This window comes from Arachis ipaensis, chromosome B5 (assembly GCF_059453495.1).
Source record: "Arachis ipaensis isolate K30076 ecotype BB chromosome B5, ASM5945349v1, whole genome shotgun sequence".
Lineage (NCBI taxonomy): Eukaryota > Viridiplantae > Streptophyta > Magnoliopsida > Fabales > Fabaceae > Arachis > Arachis ipaensis.
Genome location: NC_142440.1, coordinates 115,628,169 through 115,645,357, shown reverse-complemented (window position 1 = coordinate 115,645,357; position 17,189 = coordinate 115,628,169). Strand labels below are relative to the sequence as shown.

The window sequence follows — 17,189 nt, the reverse complement described above, 5'->3', positions numbered from 1 at the left end:
TAAAATGCAAGAAAACCTCTTGAAAAGTAATTGAGAGCTAAGGCTACCTATCCTAGACATTGACCATAAACACATGATGATTATGAAGAGTTAATCCTACTTAATCAACCTTACATCGAAGGTAAGTCAAATAGGTATAGTTAATTTCAATCCCTAAGTCCTATGTCAACACTAAAGGGTCACATAGAGTCAAGGAAAACCAAATCAACTAACTACTCTAATATATCAAACAAGAATGGACATCAGTGACTCAAGGATCACCAAAGTCAACAATTTCAAGCCAAGAGTGGAGAAAAACTAAGTAAAAACTAAGCCAAGCATTTTATCAAACACTTGGTGTGCATGAAAATAAAATAATATTAAAATACATTAAAATAAATTCCTAACTACCAAAAGCAAGAAAATGACAATGACAACTAAAGAAAGTAATAAATGACATGGAAACATAAATTTGCATTAAATGTAAATTAAAGTAACAAGAGTGTCATAAAAGATAAAAATGACATAAAAAAGGAAATAACAAAAGAGATGAAGAACATAAAGACAATAAAGCATAGAAACATAAATGAAACTACACTAAAACAAGAATTAAAGTGCTGAAATTAAAAGGAAACTAAGCTAAAAACCCTAATTCTAGAGAGAGGAGGGAGCTTCTCTCTCTAGAAACTAAGAGAAAACATCATAAAAACTAAACCTAATTGCCCCCCTTCATCCTTCTACAATTTGGCCTTAAATAGCTTCAAAAAATGAGTTGGATTGGGTTTTGGGGGCCCAAAAATCGCTGCCAGCGAGTTGCAATTAATGAGGTCACGCACAGGGACCTGTGCGAACGCACAGATGTGTGCGTCCGCACACATGCTGAATCCTGACTTGTGCGTACGCACAAGTACTGTGCGTATGCACACTTAGACTTATGTCCACCATAGCAAATTGCATATCATTTTGAAGCCTCAGACGTTAGCTTTCCAATGCCGTTGGAACCGCCTCATTTGGACCTCCGTAGCTCAAGTTATGACCAATTTAGTACAGAGAGGTCAGGGCTGGCAACTTTCCAAATCCTTCATTTCTTGAATTCTTCCCTTTCGCATGCTCTTTTCCTCACTTTTTCAACCCATACTTACCTTGAAAACCTGAAAATCACTTAACAAATATATCAAGGCACCAAATGGGATTAAAGTGAATAAATTGACTAAATTAAGCACAAAAGAGCATGTTTTCACTTTCAAGCACAATTTAGGAAGAAATCTCAAAAGCATGCTATTTAGGTGAATAAATGTGAGTTTATGTGATGGAATCCACTCAAATCAAACCAAAATATATCATAAAATATGGATTCATCAGATATATATAAAAGGAAAAACATTTAATTATATTGACAATGAACAATCTTTTCAAAATATGAAAACCAAAAAAATAAAATTTTAAATTATTTATTATTATTTTAAATTATTATTTTATTATTTTAATTTGTTGATTAAATAATTTGAAGAATAATTATATTTTATAATATTATAGTATAATTATAAAAATTATTATTATATTATGTTGTCTCCACTAAAATTTTTTTTGAATTTATCACTGGAAATCCCGTTATCCTATCTTAATTTGTCCTAAATTTTGATTAGATGTATTTCATTAAATAAAATATTATCTTTGAAAAAAAATTATATAAACATAGACAATAATAATAATAATAATAATAATAATAATAATAATAATATTATTATTATTATTATTATTATTATTATTATTATTATTATATGAACCATTTCTCTCGTTGTAATACACAAATTTTGTTATCTAAAATACACTATTTTTTGTCTTTCCCTTTTATTCTAACTAAACACTTCTATGTCCTTGTCTTTGTAAATAAACGTTACCTTAATTACCTAAATTTGACTAATTTGAGCATTCTATGATGCTTTTAAGTGACGTATTGGTGCATTCCGCTAGGCATGTACGTGAGATACTTTCACATTGCAAACAAAAGAGGAGATGCTTAGTAATGAAAGTGGGGGAGAGCTTTTAGTTATCCTCAATTAGTGGAAATCAAGCTGGTCTAATTAGAGCACACCTTCGTGTGCTAGCAAATTATTTAGCCAATAAGTCTCACTTTAAATAAAACAAAACGACACGAGCAATTCTTAAGTTAGCTTAGTTTATAGGAAACCACCACATTATTAATAAGTCGCATTTCTACATATATATCAAAAGGAAATTCTCAAAATGGTTTTTGCTTCTAAACTATTGTGACAAACTTTATTCAGTTTCCTCCAAAAATGAAAAAGAGCATGTTCATCTTCTACATGTATTCTCAATTTTCCAACGTGTGCCCAGTGCCCACTTCATCAAAACCACTTTAAAATTCATTCCCACCCTTTTCTTCAAAATCTTCATGAATCATGAGAACATGTCTGGCCAAGAAGTGATCATAACCGGCGGCGGTTCGGTTACTTTTCCGGTGAAACCTTTGCCGTTGTAACATGCCTAAATCCTCAAGTGGAGAGAGAGAAACATAGGATCATAGTACATTATAAAATGTGCTCAAGAGAATCAGTACCATAAACATCATTCAAATACTTTTTCTTTTATCTTCTTTCTTTTCTCCCTCAAACCACTTATAAATAACGCCATCTTAACTCCATTTCAAACTCACCATCCAACAACATAAACAACAATACTTCTCTCTCTCATTAACGCTCCAAAGAACAAAAATGGTGAAGTTCTCTAAGCAGTTTGAAGGGCAACTCATTCCAGAATGGAAAGAAGCTTTTGTTGATTATCGGCAACTTAAGAAGGACTTCAAAAATATTCAATTCCTTAATAATAACAACAGCAACGACACCAAGAACCAAAATAGTTCTGTGCCTAATTCCATTATTTCATCACTAAGAAACTACTCTCCATTTGGCCATCACCAAAATGGAGAGCACGTACCACCAATTCAAGTAAAAAAAATCTTTCCATTCAAAAGCTTAAAAGAAGCCCAACTTGTTCGTTACAGTCGTCATATAATTTTGGATGAATATAAGAGAAAACCTTAATTTGATTTTCCTTTTTCAGGTCCATAGGAAACTTGGTTCGTCATACGACACCGAATTGCTAGAGCAATTTGCCGAAACCGGTGCTATTAAGGAATTCTTTGCTTGTTTGGATCAGCAGCTAAACAAGGTGAACAAGTTCTATAGAACAAAGGAGAATGAGTTCATGGAGAGAGGGAATTCTTTGAGAAAACAAATGGACATTCTAATTCAGCTCAAATTTGCATTCCAAGATCAACAAGGTTCCATAGACAAAGAGTATCATTCCATCTCATGCACATTTTCCAATGGTAACATAATAGCACTTTTCTTCATTCAAAAGCTTGAGAACTCAACATCATTAACATGGAAATTTACGAAGAAATACCATGATTGTTATAACATTTTTTGACAACTCAATATCTTTGACACATTCATGCACAGTTATGTGGACTTTTTATTGTGAAATATTTGCCTTTTGATGAATCAATTGTGAATTTATTACAAGATAAACAATATAATTACTTCAAAATTTTACTGAATTTTGTATTCAACACCTCCATCACTAATGAAAATATGTGATTATAAAACACTAATCTGTCCTCTGGCTTTTGCTTCAGAGGAGGACTCTGTTAGGAACAGAGAAGATCCCGAAGAAGAAACAGAGGAAATTAGCACAGATGAGATTCAGTTTTCTGATTCTTGTCGCGCAGACGAAGTTGGAGAGCCGACGCAGGTGAAGAGAGAAGAAGAAAAACTCAGAACACTCTCCGGCCGTGTTATCAATTGCCAAGGGAAGAATCTCAGGATAAACATTCCTTTGACAACTCCGTTGCGAACCTTCTCGGCCATAACTTACCTTGTCCGGGAAGATTTGATTAACCAGTCAAGGAAATTCAGCATAGGAGCTGGCAAGGTTCATATTAACCAAACAAAGTTGCGCCACTCTGAAAAGATGATTAAACGAGGTTTCATTGAACTCTATAAAGGACTAGAATATCTCAAACTTTACAGGTATAAGATATTTCATTCTTTTCTTCACAAAATCTTAGAAACATAACAGTTAAACCAGAATATGCACTCATACAGGTGTTTTTTCCCATTTTATTGTTGTTTAGGAACTTGAACATGCTTGCATTTATGAAGATTTTGAAGAAGTTTGACAAGGTAAAATGAACTAGAGAATGATGCCGAAAATCAAGTTTCAATTACACATTTGCTAAGTGTTAACAAAAAGCAAATTATCAATGTTTCGCAGGTCACTTCAAAGCAAGTTCTTCCGATCTATCTCAAAGTAGTTGAAAGCTCCTATTTCAATAGCTCTGACAAGGTAAATTACAAGCACAAGTTAAAATTTTCGGTTAACTAAAAATATCTAACTTCAACTCTATCAAATTTTGATGAAATCCATGCATCATACGATGTTGTTAAATCATGTTATGGTGTTTGCCACCAGCAAAAGTTTCAGGCTTTCTCCGACAGTCGCAAGTGGCCAATAATTATCCTACAATTCATATCTGCACCATAAAAATTTAGATATGCTTGTCTCTTAGCACTTTCACTAGAGAATTCAACTATGGTGGAGCTAGCTTTGTTTTGCTTATGTGTTTAAGAAAATGACAGGTGATTAAGCTGTCTGATGAAGTAGAGGAACTGTTCGTCAGGAATTTCGCCGGAGATGATCGAAAGAAGGCCTCAAAGTACCTCAGGCCGAGCCACCGGCATAAAGAATCTCATTCTGTAACTTTCTTCATTGGTGAGTTAAAACTTTACTTCATTTCAACATTTTTTAAAAATGTTTTCTGTTTTGATACTCCACTTTGTAGAATAAGACTTTCTCATTGTTGTCGTGTTCTGATACTCAATCATTATTGTATAACAGAGATCTTTAAGTTTTCTCTTTTGCCATTACTATATCAAGAAAAACAGAATATGGACCCTCAAATCCACTAAGCTGACAAAATAATTTGATGGATTTATAGTACAGGTCCCATGCTACCTTATATTTTATCCAAAATTCTAAACCATACATAACCGAATCAAGAATGAACACAAGCACTTTGTTAAACTTTTGAAGAGAATATTGACACTCAGCACTCATCACGTGTTTATTAAGTCAACCGTCGTAGTCAGTATTACCATATTTCTTTCGCTAAGAAGCATTTGTGTTAAGACACATTGTAAAAAATTGACACTCAATACGTGTCTCTTGTGTCAACCCTTATGGTTATTAGTTATTACTACAATCAATAGCGGCATTTTTTATGGACAACGGGGCCATATCTCTTTCCCGCCAAAGTTTTTTATAGAACGGTAATACTAGAGAAATAAAACAAAAATAGCCAGCACTTATAAATTTAACTAATTTTTTTTATCATCAAATATTTTCGTTAATAAAAGATGGTAAAACTATCTCAAAGAGTTTGATTAACTCAGTTGGTCATATCCTATAATATTATTTTAGCCTCATCTTATTCACTTCTATTCACTCAATATTTATTATTATTTCAAATTTGACATATAATTATATTCAAGTTCCCCGCTGACTATAATATTTTTTTTTACAATGGTTCCTCCCCCCCCCCCCTTTTTTTTTTTTTTGTATTTCCACATTCACAACCCCATTTGGTGCAATTGTGCAATTACTGAGTTTTGACTATATGTTTTCTTCTTGTAACACACATATTGATTACTTACAAAGATAAAACCATTAGAAATAAGAAGAAACAACCAAACATGAAGTTCTATGTTAATTCAATTGAGGAATTTAATGATGAACCCATGTAAAATTGCCTAACTTTTCTAGCAGAAATTATGTAAGAGTTACAGCTAATGTTTCTTTCTAATAAATATGGTGACTTATGGTCTCTCAAATGAAATCAGGACTATTTGGTGGATGCTTCTTGGCACTTTTAACTGGATATGTTGTAATGGCTCATCTTAGTGGCCTATATAAACCAGAACAGGATTCACTTTACATGGAAACAGTCTATCCTGTACTTGGGTAAGAAAACCTACTTAGCACATGATATGTTATTTTAAGATAAAAACTCAAGTGTAGTTGTTTTGACGTGAAATTGATAATTAAAAATTAGTTAGATAATTTGACATATTTAACTAAATTCTTATCTAATGAGCTTTAATTATCAACTTCACTTGAAAACAAATGCAGGTGAATTTCCACTTTATATTAATTGCACACAAGGTAAAACGTAATTTGAACCTACAACTTTGGTTTAGTTCATGTGCGGTTTACTTTCTAAACTTTTAAGTGTGCAATGTGCCGCTTTATCATTATCAAATGGTAAAACCATTAATGCTTTTACTCATTTATTCTTTCAAAATTATATGTTCTACTCATACAATTATTCCTTAATCGAGGGTGATTTTGGAAAAAAAAAAATTTGCAAATGTTCTTTTTGCACCATTTGATAAATTAAGATATCAAATTACACATTTTATTACGAGTTTAAGAAGTAAATTGTACACTAGTCATAAATTGTGTTTCTTTAAATAGTAGCATGCCACTTGTGAACATAAATTGTTAAGTTGCTTTCTTGCGCCTTGTTTGTGCAGCTTGTTTAGCCTTATATTTCTACATTTCTTTCTTTATGGCTGCAACATTGTGGCATGGAGAAAGACTCGTATAAACTACAGCTTCATATTCGAACTGGTTCCTACCAAGGAGCTAACGTACAGAGATATATTCTTGGTTTGTACAATGGCTATGACCACTGTAGTTGGGACAATGTTACTTCATTTGACTCTTCTAACAAAAGGCTATTCTTATGCCCAACTTCAACATATTCCAGGGCTTCTTATACTGGTAATTTCAGTAAATTATATATCACATCCTAGTCGATATGAAAAATAACAAAAATCAACAAATAATCTATCAAACTTGTGATGTGATTTATTCTCAGGTAATGCGATGCTAGAAAGTGAATTTTTTGTGAATAGTAAAGATTATTTCGTTTATTAAAAAAAAAAACTCACAAAAAAATATCATGTATAATGCACATATTCTTTATAAATTTAGCAAAAATCTTCGTTCTTTATCTAATTTTTCTCCTTCCCAAAGAAATTCCCTTATTCTCGACCGTTAATAGTAAAAGAGATACTGCTAGCCTCTTTATACAAGCAAAGGTACTTGAAATTTCCTTTGACTGGCGCTTACTTAAAAATTCTCTGGGTGCGTTACTGCTTAGAAGTTAGAACAAATCATATTTATGTTATCATCCGTTTGTTACATGACATTATTTATTCGACTTATATTTATTAAAATAAAATATTTTAAAATTATGAGAAAAGCAAGTAATAACTAATAATTACAGTCTTAATCTTATTTTAATGAATATGTAGATCTAATAATATGACATTTTCCGTAATAAATGAATAAGAAACAAAATTATAATTTAAAAAATAATAAGAATTTTGTGTCAGCTATAATTTTAAGTTTTAACCTTTTTTTTCTCTTCACTACATGTGCAGGTGTTCTTACTAATGCTACTTTGCCCCTTCAACGTTATTTACCGATCAACCCGTTACCGTTTTCTTTGTACTATAAGAAACATAATTTTTTCACCACTTTACAAGGTAGGTTTCCGTGGTCTTAATTCTAGGGTAAAATATTTTTTTTTCTTGAAATTTAGTAACAATTTTAAAATTATTTTTAAATTTTATTTTGTTTTAATTTTATTTCAAAAATTTTTTATTTATATCAAATATCATGAGAGCTAATTTCTTAAAAAATTTATGATTAATTCAACAACAAATTTTCAAAAAAAACTTTTAATACAAGCAACACATATTATTATCATATATTATTACTGAATTGATATTAAAGTTTTTGAAAATTTAACTCTCAATGATATATTTAATGAAAATAAAAAATTTTAGAATAAAATTAAAAAAAATAAAACAGAATATTTTTAAAATTTTTAACAAATTTAAAAAATATATATATAATTTATTAGTCTAATTTTAACATCATACCCTATCATATCATCATCAAGCATCATACACCACACAAAATTTTTTGGGAAGAGAAAAACAATGTTCAATAATAACTGGCTTCTCTCTTGTCCCTTCAGGTTGTCATGCAAGATTTTTTCGTGGCAGATCAACTTTGTAGTCAGGTATTATTATTATTATTACTACTACTAGATTAAGAAGAAAAAAAAAAATCCTTAATGTTTGGAATTTGTTAATTGTTATTTCATTACTTTACTTTTATAGGTGCCAATGCTGAGGAACCTCGAGTATGTGGCATGTTACTATATAAGTGGGAGTTACAAAACTCTAGACTATGGATACTGCACGAGGAAAAATTACTATAAAGACCTTGCTTATGCAGTGTCGTTTCTACCCTATTATTGGAGGGCTATGCAGGTAAATTACTTAGCTTTCATTCTGCTTTAAGCTTTCTTGAAGAAGCATATTCTCAAATCCACTACTTATCGCCGGTACTTATTGAATACTTGTTTGTAACTTATAATATTTTTAATTAGTAACAATAATATTAATAATAAACAAATAGTTATTTAAATTAAAAAAATAGTTTCCATAAAATATGAAATCGTGTAGTTAAACATTTGATTTGCTCTGAAATGATGAGATGATTACTATCAATCATATTATCAGTATTAGTAAACTTTATAGCTCTTTTCTTTCAATTTTTTTTCCTCTTTAGATGCTTTTAATCAAACATTATTTAAATTATGTTGATTTTACAAGTTTTTAATAATTTTATAAAAGGATAAATTATAAAAAATGCACTTGAATAATTTTGTTGTTGACAAAAAATATACCTGAATTTTGCTATCGACAAAAATGTTTTCAAATAATTTTAAAACGCGATAAAATTATCTAATATTAAATATGTGTTTCTCAAAAAATACTTTAAAAATTGAATTTTGGTGCGATTTTTTACAAGTATGATAGAAAAATGAGATATTATTATTCTTAAAATTTGGTAATTTTTTACTTAGTATAATTTTTGTGATTTTTTAAAAATATTATTAATTGTTGACCATAAAATCACAAAAAAATATATATACTTAATGAAAAATTATCAAATTTTAAGGATAAAAATATTTCATTTTTTTAATAATCATACTTACAAAAAATCGCATCAAAATTCAATTTCTAAGGCATTTTTTAAAAATATATATTTACTATTGAGTATTTTTGTTGCGTTTTAAAATTATTTAAAGATATTTTTGTCGATAAAAAATTCGAGTACATATTTGTTAGCAACAAAATTATTGGGGTGCATTTTTTGTGATTTAATTTTTATAAAATAAGTCATCTCATAATAATATTTTTTTTGTTTTACACTGACAAATAAATACATCTCTAATGATAGTTATAAGAATCAGATTCAACTGATTAGTTCGATCAGGCTAATAGATAATTAGCCACACACCGGTCAAATTCATGATAAAAAACCAGTTGTTGGTGGATTGGTAAAAAAAAATAGATTAAAAATGATAAACCAATCGAATCAATTTAGGTTTTTTAGTGATTAACTAGTTTAAAATAATAAAACACAAAATTTTAAAAATATATATATTTTATGTATAAATATATTATTTTATTATATTTAATTTTAATTCTAATTAAATTTTAATTAAACATTTAAATATTTAAACTTCTAACTCTATCAGGTTAAATGACCAGTCAATTTTCACAGCCTTATCCCTAACTATTAATTTAGAATATAAAACGGTAATAAATGATCCTTAAACCCATCTTTGTGGCATCAAATATAAAAAAAACATTAAGATCCTAATGCGGTAAAACTGATGTTATACACTCATGAATTGAATTTGTAGTGTGCTAGAAGATGGTTTGATGAAGGGGAAAGAAGCCACCTAGTGAATCTTGGGAAATATGTGTCAGCAATGTTGGCAGCAGGTGCTAAAGTGGCTTATGAGAAAGATGGGAGTAGTAATGTTGGATGGCTATGTGTTGTCATCTTTTCAACTGCAGCAACAGTGTATCAATTGTATTGGGACTTTGTAAGAGATTGGGGTTTGCTTCAATTCAATTCCAACAATCCATTGCTAAGGAATGAACTAATGCTTCGCAATAAAGCCATTTACTACTTTTCCATGGTATATATATATACATCATCATCATCAGCCCCCTCCCCCTCTCCATTGCAATAAAATTCGTATCTTAGTCACCCTCACTTGTTCCAATTCTATTATGATTTATGAGACAAAAATACAAAGAGATATAATTATATAGACAGAAAGATTTTTTTTATCCCACTTTTAAAAATACAAATAAAAATGTCTTTCTCTCTATTCATACAATCAAACGAATTTCTATATCTGTTTCTATATTTTTGTCTCAAAGAAGAACCTAAAAAAATAAATTTGTTTTGATACATGTATTGTTTGCCATGATGAATGTTACTAGTAAAAGTGGTTAGAGCACCCATGACCAATATCCACTAACAAAATTGTTATGTGTAAAAACATATGTTATTTAATTTATTTTTAAATATATTTTATATTTTAATATGTATTTTATACTCATCACTATTCTTTTAGGAAAAGTCTAGGGGGCAACAACTTTGTTAAATTCTTGCCAACATGTAACCAACAAAGAAAAGTGAGCTATTGGATGAAATTTTACACCAATCTCACACCAGTAAAACCATTATTGATGGTTATTTGATTGCTACAAATCACAAAAATTACTGTCCCGTAATATTCCTCATTTTTTTATGTAGAGCTTGTATTATTGATCCACCCAAAATGTATAACTTAATTGAAACTTGCCAACTAACTATCATATTATAAGATCTTACCACGCATCTAGGTGTTCACGACAAAAGGCCACATGAAATGCAGATAAAACCATTATGTAATTAAAGAGAGATTCCTAATCTTGATTGGAATAAAAAGAAAAACGAAAATAAAATAGCAGGGGATTATTAAGAAGGCATTAGTTTCAAATCATGTTTTCTTTTTCTTCTTTCTTTTTATTTATTTTTTGTATTACAAATATACAGAGCTCTCCACTGTTTAAAAGCTCTGATGTTGACCATGGCAATTTCCGCAGGGATTAAATGTTATTCTGAGACTGGCATGGTTGCAAACTGTTGTCCATTCAACTCTTCAAGGCGTTGATTCTCGAGTAACAACATTGTTCTTAGCAGCTCTTGAAGTTATTAGACGAGGGCTCTGGAATTTCTTCAGGTAAACGAGTTCATTAGTTCCATTTATTTTTTACTTATACGCTCCTTGTTTATATTTGCCATTCACAATAAAATGTTTATTTTCATAAAAATGTTCTAACATTTTTCAAATTGTTCGTCATTTTAGAATTTCATTTCATACAAATGCAAAGTTTATACTATATATATTTTTTAGTTTTTTACTCTACAATGTTTACTAACACTTTTGATCTCTTGGAATTCATAAAAATAATTACTAAATTCTAACAATGAATTAAAAAGGTATTATAATCGTGGAAGAATGCTTCATAAATAATTTTCCCAACACCTACTCAAATATTCACTTAAAAAGAAAAAAGAGAAGTGCACTTTTTATATATTTATTTAGTGATATATATATATCCGTTTTAATTTTGAGTAAATGTTGAAGAATTTATTAGCTAGTCATTTTCTTATTTACCTACAATATTTTATATTATAAAATTCTAGAACTCCTAATAATTTCCTAAAGAGTAAACCATGAAATATGTCATTGAATTATCAAGTAATTGATGACAAAGTACCTTCCAAAATTCTTAATGATAAAAATTCTTTTAAAATATTTTGAAATGCAAAAAAAAAAAAATAATTAAAAATAATTTTTTTATAACTGACGTACAACCTTTTTTTTATTTGACAAATTATTTGTGCATTTGATTTAAAATGTTATAAGAATATTTGGATTACTAGCTATTTAAAAATAACATGCAAAAATTCAAACAAAATTTTGATTTTCAGATTTTTTATTTCATCATTTAAAATTATTTTTGTCATTAATAAAAAAATGTAAAAGAAAATATTTAGCATAAAATTATCAAATTTTATAAATAACATTTTTCATTTTTTAATCATAGTTACAAAAGAGGTATTAAAATTTAATTTATGTGCAAAGTCTTTTTAAAATATATATTTAATATTAAATATTTTTGTTATATTTTAAAAATATTTTTGTCATTAAAAATTTAAAAGATATTTTTGTCAATTGAAAGGGAGAGATTATGTCACATTACATATATATAATTTTCAATCATGAGTAATTTATTTCATGGAAAAGTTTTAACATTGTATAATATTTTTTGTCACAGACTGGAGCATGAGCAGCTAAATAATGCTGGCAAATTTAGAGCAGTGAACATAGTACCACTTCCCTTTCATGAGGTTGATGAAGAAGACTAATAAAACCATTGTTATCTAGATGAATATTTAGAATATTTTTCTTCATTAAAATTGATGTATTATTGATCAACTTGATTATTTCATCGGTTGATTTCACTGAATATGATTCGCAATTGTATACACAATCTTTCATTAACAAAAAATAGAAATTATACTACAATAAAAAATAATAGTATTTATAACAAAAAAAAATTATTATAAAAAATGACAAAAGAATTGTTATAGAGTTGTTGCAATATGTCCATTATAAAAAGTTTTTATAACAAAAAATAAAATAATTATAATACAAAATAACAGTTTATAATAATAATTTTTAGCATAAAAACTAAAATTTATTACAAAAATTATAACAATTTTTTATTTGTAAAATATTTTTTGTAAAATATAATTTTTTTGTCATAAAATTTTGTTACAAAATATAACTTAATTTTATAATATTTTTTATTTTTTAATTACAAAAATATAACATTCATTTTATAACAAATTTTTTTAATACAAATTGGATACATAATTTGTCAAATTATATATATTTTTTAATTATAATATATTAATTAATTTACTGAATAAGTCAAAATAATATAGATTTAAACATCTTTTATTTTAGTTAAGATTATTTTAAAGCAATATAACATTAAAATTAGTTTTACAAGTTCAACCATAAATTAAAAATTATACATAAATTAGTGTCATCAATATATCAAAATATCATTAGGTCTTGTAATTAAGATGTTGTCATTATTTTTGACACTTATGTAAATATGAAAAATCAAAACAAAAATTAGACATAATATATAATATTAATTACAATTTCTGCCACTCACTTTGTTCAAAATTGTTAAAAAAAATTTAGCATAAATTTCTCATAAAACTTGAATATTTTCACTATTTACGGTTTTATAAAAAACAATGCCAATTCATCACTCATTTCTCAGTCATTACCCAATTAATTATATAAAACTAAATAATATAGAATATTTATCATTTTTCAACCATAACACAACCAAAATGAAATAAATATATCCATATGCAATTAAACATACTAATAATATTAATCATGTATTAATACATATTAAAACCATTAGCAATTCTACATGTACCTTAAATTGTCTAACCATTTTCATTGTCAAAGCGCGCTATCAAATAGTTTACAAGGACTTGTTGAGCTTTTAATTGAGATTTTACTTGGGCTAACTCTTTCTCTTAACATATTCATTGTTCTTCAAATTTTTCTTTGAGCATATCTATTTCCTTTGTTAGTTCTTCACGATATTGCATTGTCTCCTTAAATTGAGGTTGAATCTTTAACTTAGTTTTCGAAACTTTTATGCCATAACTTGCACAAGTTTTTTTTACCTCATAGTTACAAATGCATCTTTTGGAGTGATACAACTTCCACTTTCGTAGGATTCATTGATCATGAAACTAATATCATTCTACACAATATACATAGTGTATGTATAATGTAAGAGACCAACTTTTAACATGTCATGATCGTACTAAAAGTAAGACATTATTAACCTAATTCTTTTATTATCTATTTAATATTGAGTCTTTACGCATTAATCTGTTGACAGTTTTTCTAAAAAGTTAAAACTTTTCCATCAAGAACAAATAATACATTTTCACATACATACTTAATATTAATAATACAAATCAATTACCAAACTTACCCTCTGAATAAAACTCCAACTAACAAGGTGAGGAGAAAGAAATAAATTCTAATAACAACTCAACTCGCAAACAAACTCTTTTATGCTTCCACAACTTCACTATAAGCCTTCATACCTGTAGCTAAAAGGATTCGAAAGAGGGGGTAAAAACTAGGGAGTCGTTAGCAGGGTCAGGGTAGCAGTGAAGTTCATTTTATTCTTTATTATACAGCAAACAAGCAATAGAACATATACAACTTCAACAAACAAAGAATAGAAAAGTAATCAACCAAAAGCACATACATATTCACAGAAATATGCACAACCAAATCCTATGTAGGCCATAAGCTTACGTATCAGTTTACACCCTACAACCCGACATTACCTAAGAACTAGTCTCAGATATGGTTTTTCATTGCATAATGTATGTGCATATGTGTTGATATGATTAAGAACACCATCAGTACATGACCACCGACAATTGTCGCAAAATTAGACGCCATAATATACGCACAATGGGAAACAGAAATCAACAGTACGTGGGCGTCCCTGAGTTCATCAATCAATCAGTACGTGGATTTTTCCTGAGTTCAACAGTTAATTAGTACGTGCACTGGGCAAGCGGGACAAAACCCTCACCTTTGCCAGGCGAACCTTCAATCATTTAGTTCTCGTTTACCAATACCTATATCTTTCTCAATTTTCAGTTTTCAGTTAGTCTTAGCTAATCTCATTCTCAGTCATTTATTCTTTCATATCGTTTCTGTAAAATATTATTTTAGTCTCCTTTCTCTACTTTCTTTGGCAATTATTCTTTCAAATTATTTCAATTTTTTTAATACTCGATTAGAGTAAAAATCTCTTTTTCATTATTTAAATCTCTTCTTATCTTTCACCTCTTTCAATGTCTTACATACCCATATGTCTTCTCTCATACCTTTTTTTAAGTACCTTATAAAAAGAGAATTATAAGATTCTTAAATCAAGTTTGTATCCCTAAAACTTTTAAAGAGTACTTCTGTTTTATTTTTCTCTGTCTTATTATTATTAATAACAACAATATCTTTTGTTGGGAATAAGGAGTATGACCATAATCCAATCAATCATGTGTCAAATAATTTGTTATTATTATTATATTAAAATATTAATATAATAAGGTCCTTGATTAAATTTAGAGATTTATCATTGTGATAGTGATCATAATATTGAGAGATAAATCTTTTATAATTTAATCTAAATTGTTCTTGGTCATAGAATTATTAAAAAGGACATTAATAATTCGGAAAGATCAATATATATATAATGGTCTTCATTGGATGAAGATTAATAGATCTCATTTGTTAAATTATATATATAGATGGTGCGTATAGAGATATGACCATTGAACTGACTCACTTTGAGAATTCCTAATGGTTATAATTACCGTATATTTGTCAATAGGATATTCTCAAGATGAACATAGTAATAGAGTTTCCTTTGACCTGCGACTGTCATAGTAATTAACAATGTATTTATTATACTTTGATTTTGGACACCTAATACCCTACGGTGCTAGTTGAATGGATATTGGGTATGATTTAAATACTTGTAGAATTAATGATTAGTCGATAAGGAATCTGTCAACTCTCGGTAAAGAGTTTGAGCTCTATGATTATAATGACTGAGATGAATAAAACCTTGACCAAGGGGATTGAATGAATGAAGAAATAAGTTTTTTAAGTCATTCACAGTTCATTATAATAATGGTAACAAGTTAGAGTTTGACAATTAAACCATACTCTAAGGGTTAACCAAGAGCTGGAAAGATGGAAGGAATTATACTTTGTTCTTCTAAAGTTCTTAGTAAAAATATATTACTTCTTACTATCGGGTCGTTGAGGAGTGTTGCTAGACGCCAACCTCGATTAGTAAATTTAGTATGACTAATTTACTACCCGCTTAGTATTGAACCTATGGGTCACACATTAACGAGTGTCTTAATCTTTGCTGTAGAATTATTTAATTATTATTTTGATTTGATCAAATAAATAATTATATTAATTCAAATGGAATATTATTATATTCTTTGCTAGCACCAAGAATATAATAATAATATGATAATTGAGAATATTAAATGAGATTTGAGAATAATTAGTTATTCTATTTCTGAATTTGAATTATAAATTTGGATGAGATCCAAATCGATTATGTTTTAAATTGTTATGATATGATTCATAAAATTTGAAGGATTCAGATTTGGAATTTCAAGATATGATTTAAATTTGAATTGAGAATCAAATTTAAAATCAGTAATAAATCTCATACTATATATATGTATGCCAAGAGTAGAGGAAAGTAGAAGAGAATAACAAAATTTTTATTCCTTTACCTCTATGCACATAAATGTATGTGAGCCTAATTCTTGGAGAAGAATTTTATAGTGTGCAAAGAGTTGCAAGAGGTTTCTCAATTTAGATCAGATATCCATTGGTCAAAGAGTTGACAGCAAAGATTGGTCTCGGTGTGGATATGCATAGCGCCTTCATACCATCGAAGGAGAAAAAGATTTTTACTAGCATACTCAGGTATTTAGATCTAATCTATATATTAAATTATTGGAATAAAATTTAAGCACAAAAATAGATCTTTAAGGATTACTTTCTTTTCTTCTGCTGCGTGTTATAAACACATGGTAATCCTTCATCTTTATTAAATAAAATAATATCATTAATAAAATATAATAATTAATTTAGTATAAGAAGAATAGTATTAGTAAATAAGGATATCAACAATTTTTTATTTTAATTATTAAAAATTTAGCTCATTAAAGCTTTATTGTTAAACTCTTAGAAATTATATTTTAAATATCTTTACTTTTAACTCGACATTTTTATAAAATCACTAATTTAACTTCATATTTTTAAAAATAACTCTGAATTCTTATAAAATATTCATTTTGTTCTAAAATTTTTACTTTTCACTCAAAATACACCAAAAACTCATATAATTACTATTTTTACCCCAATTTTTTTTATCAAATTATATTTTTATATTAAAAAATAATATTTGCTTTGGTGACAAATACTCCTTCTCAAAACTGAAATATTCTCTTGTAATCTTCTAAAATATATACAT

The 17,189-nt window shown here is 28.2% G+C and overlaps 1 protein-coding gene across 1 annotated transcript; it reads left to right on the top strand.

The window, feature by feature from the left end:
- The first annotated feature begins 2,190 nt into the window (after positions 1-2,190).
- Positions 2,191-12,527, top strand: PHO1;H1 (EXS (ERD1/XPR1/SYG1) family protein). Its single transcript, XM_016347542.3, has 14 exons — positions 2,191-2,948; positions 3,064-3,331; positions 3,641-4,034; positions 4,139-4,187; positions 4,279-4,350; positions 4,644-4,776; positions 5,904-6,024; positions 6,597-6,846; positions 7,512-7,616; positions 8,114-8,158; positions 8,259-8,411; positions 9,857-10,138; positions 11,097-11,233; positions 12,336-12,527. The coding sequence occupies exons 1-14, from the start codon at positions 2,715-2,717 to the stop codon at positions 12,424-12,426; spliced, it is 2,334 nt and encodes a 777-aa protein (XP_016203028.2). The 5' UTR covers positions 2,191-2,714; the 3' UTR covers positions 12,427-12,527.
- The last annotated feature ends 4,662 nt before the right edge of the window (positions 12,528-17,189 follow it).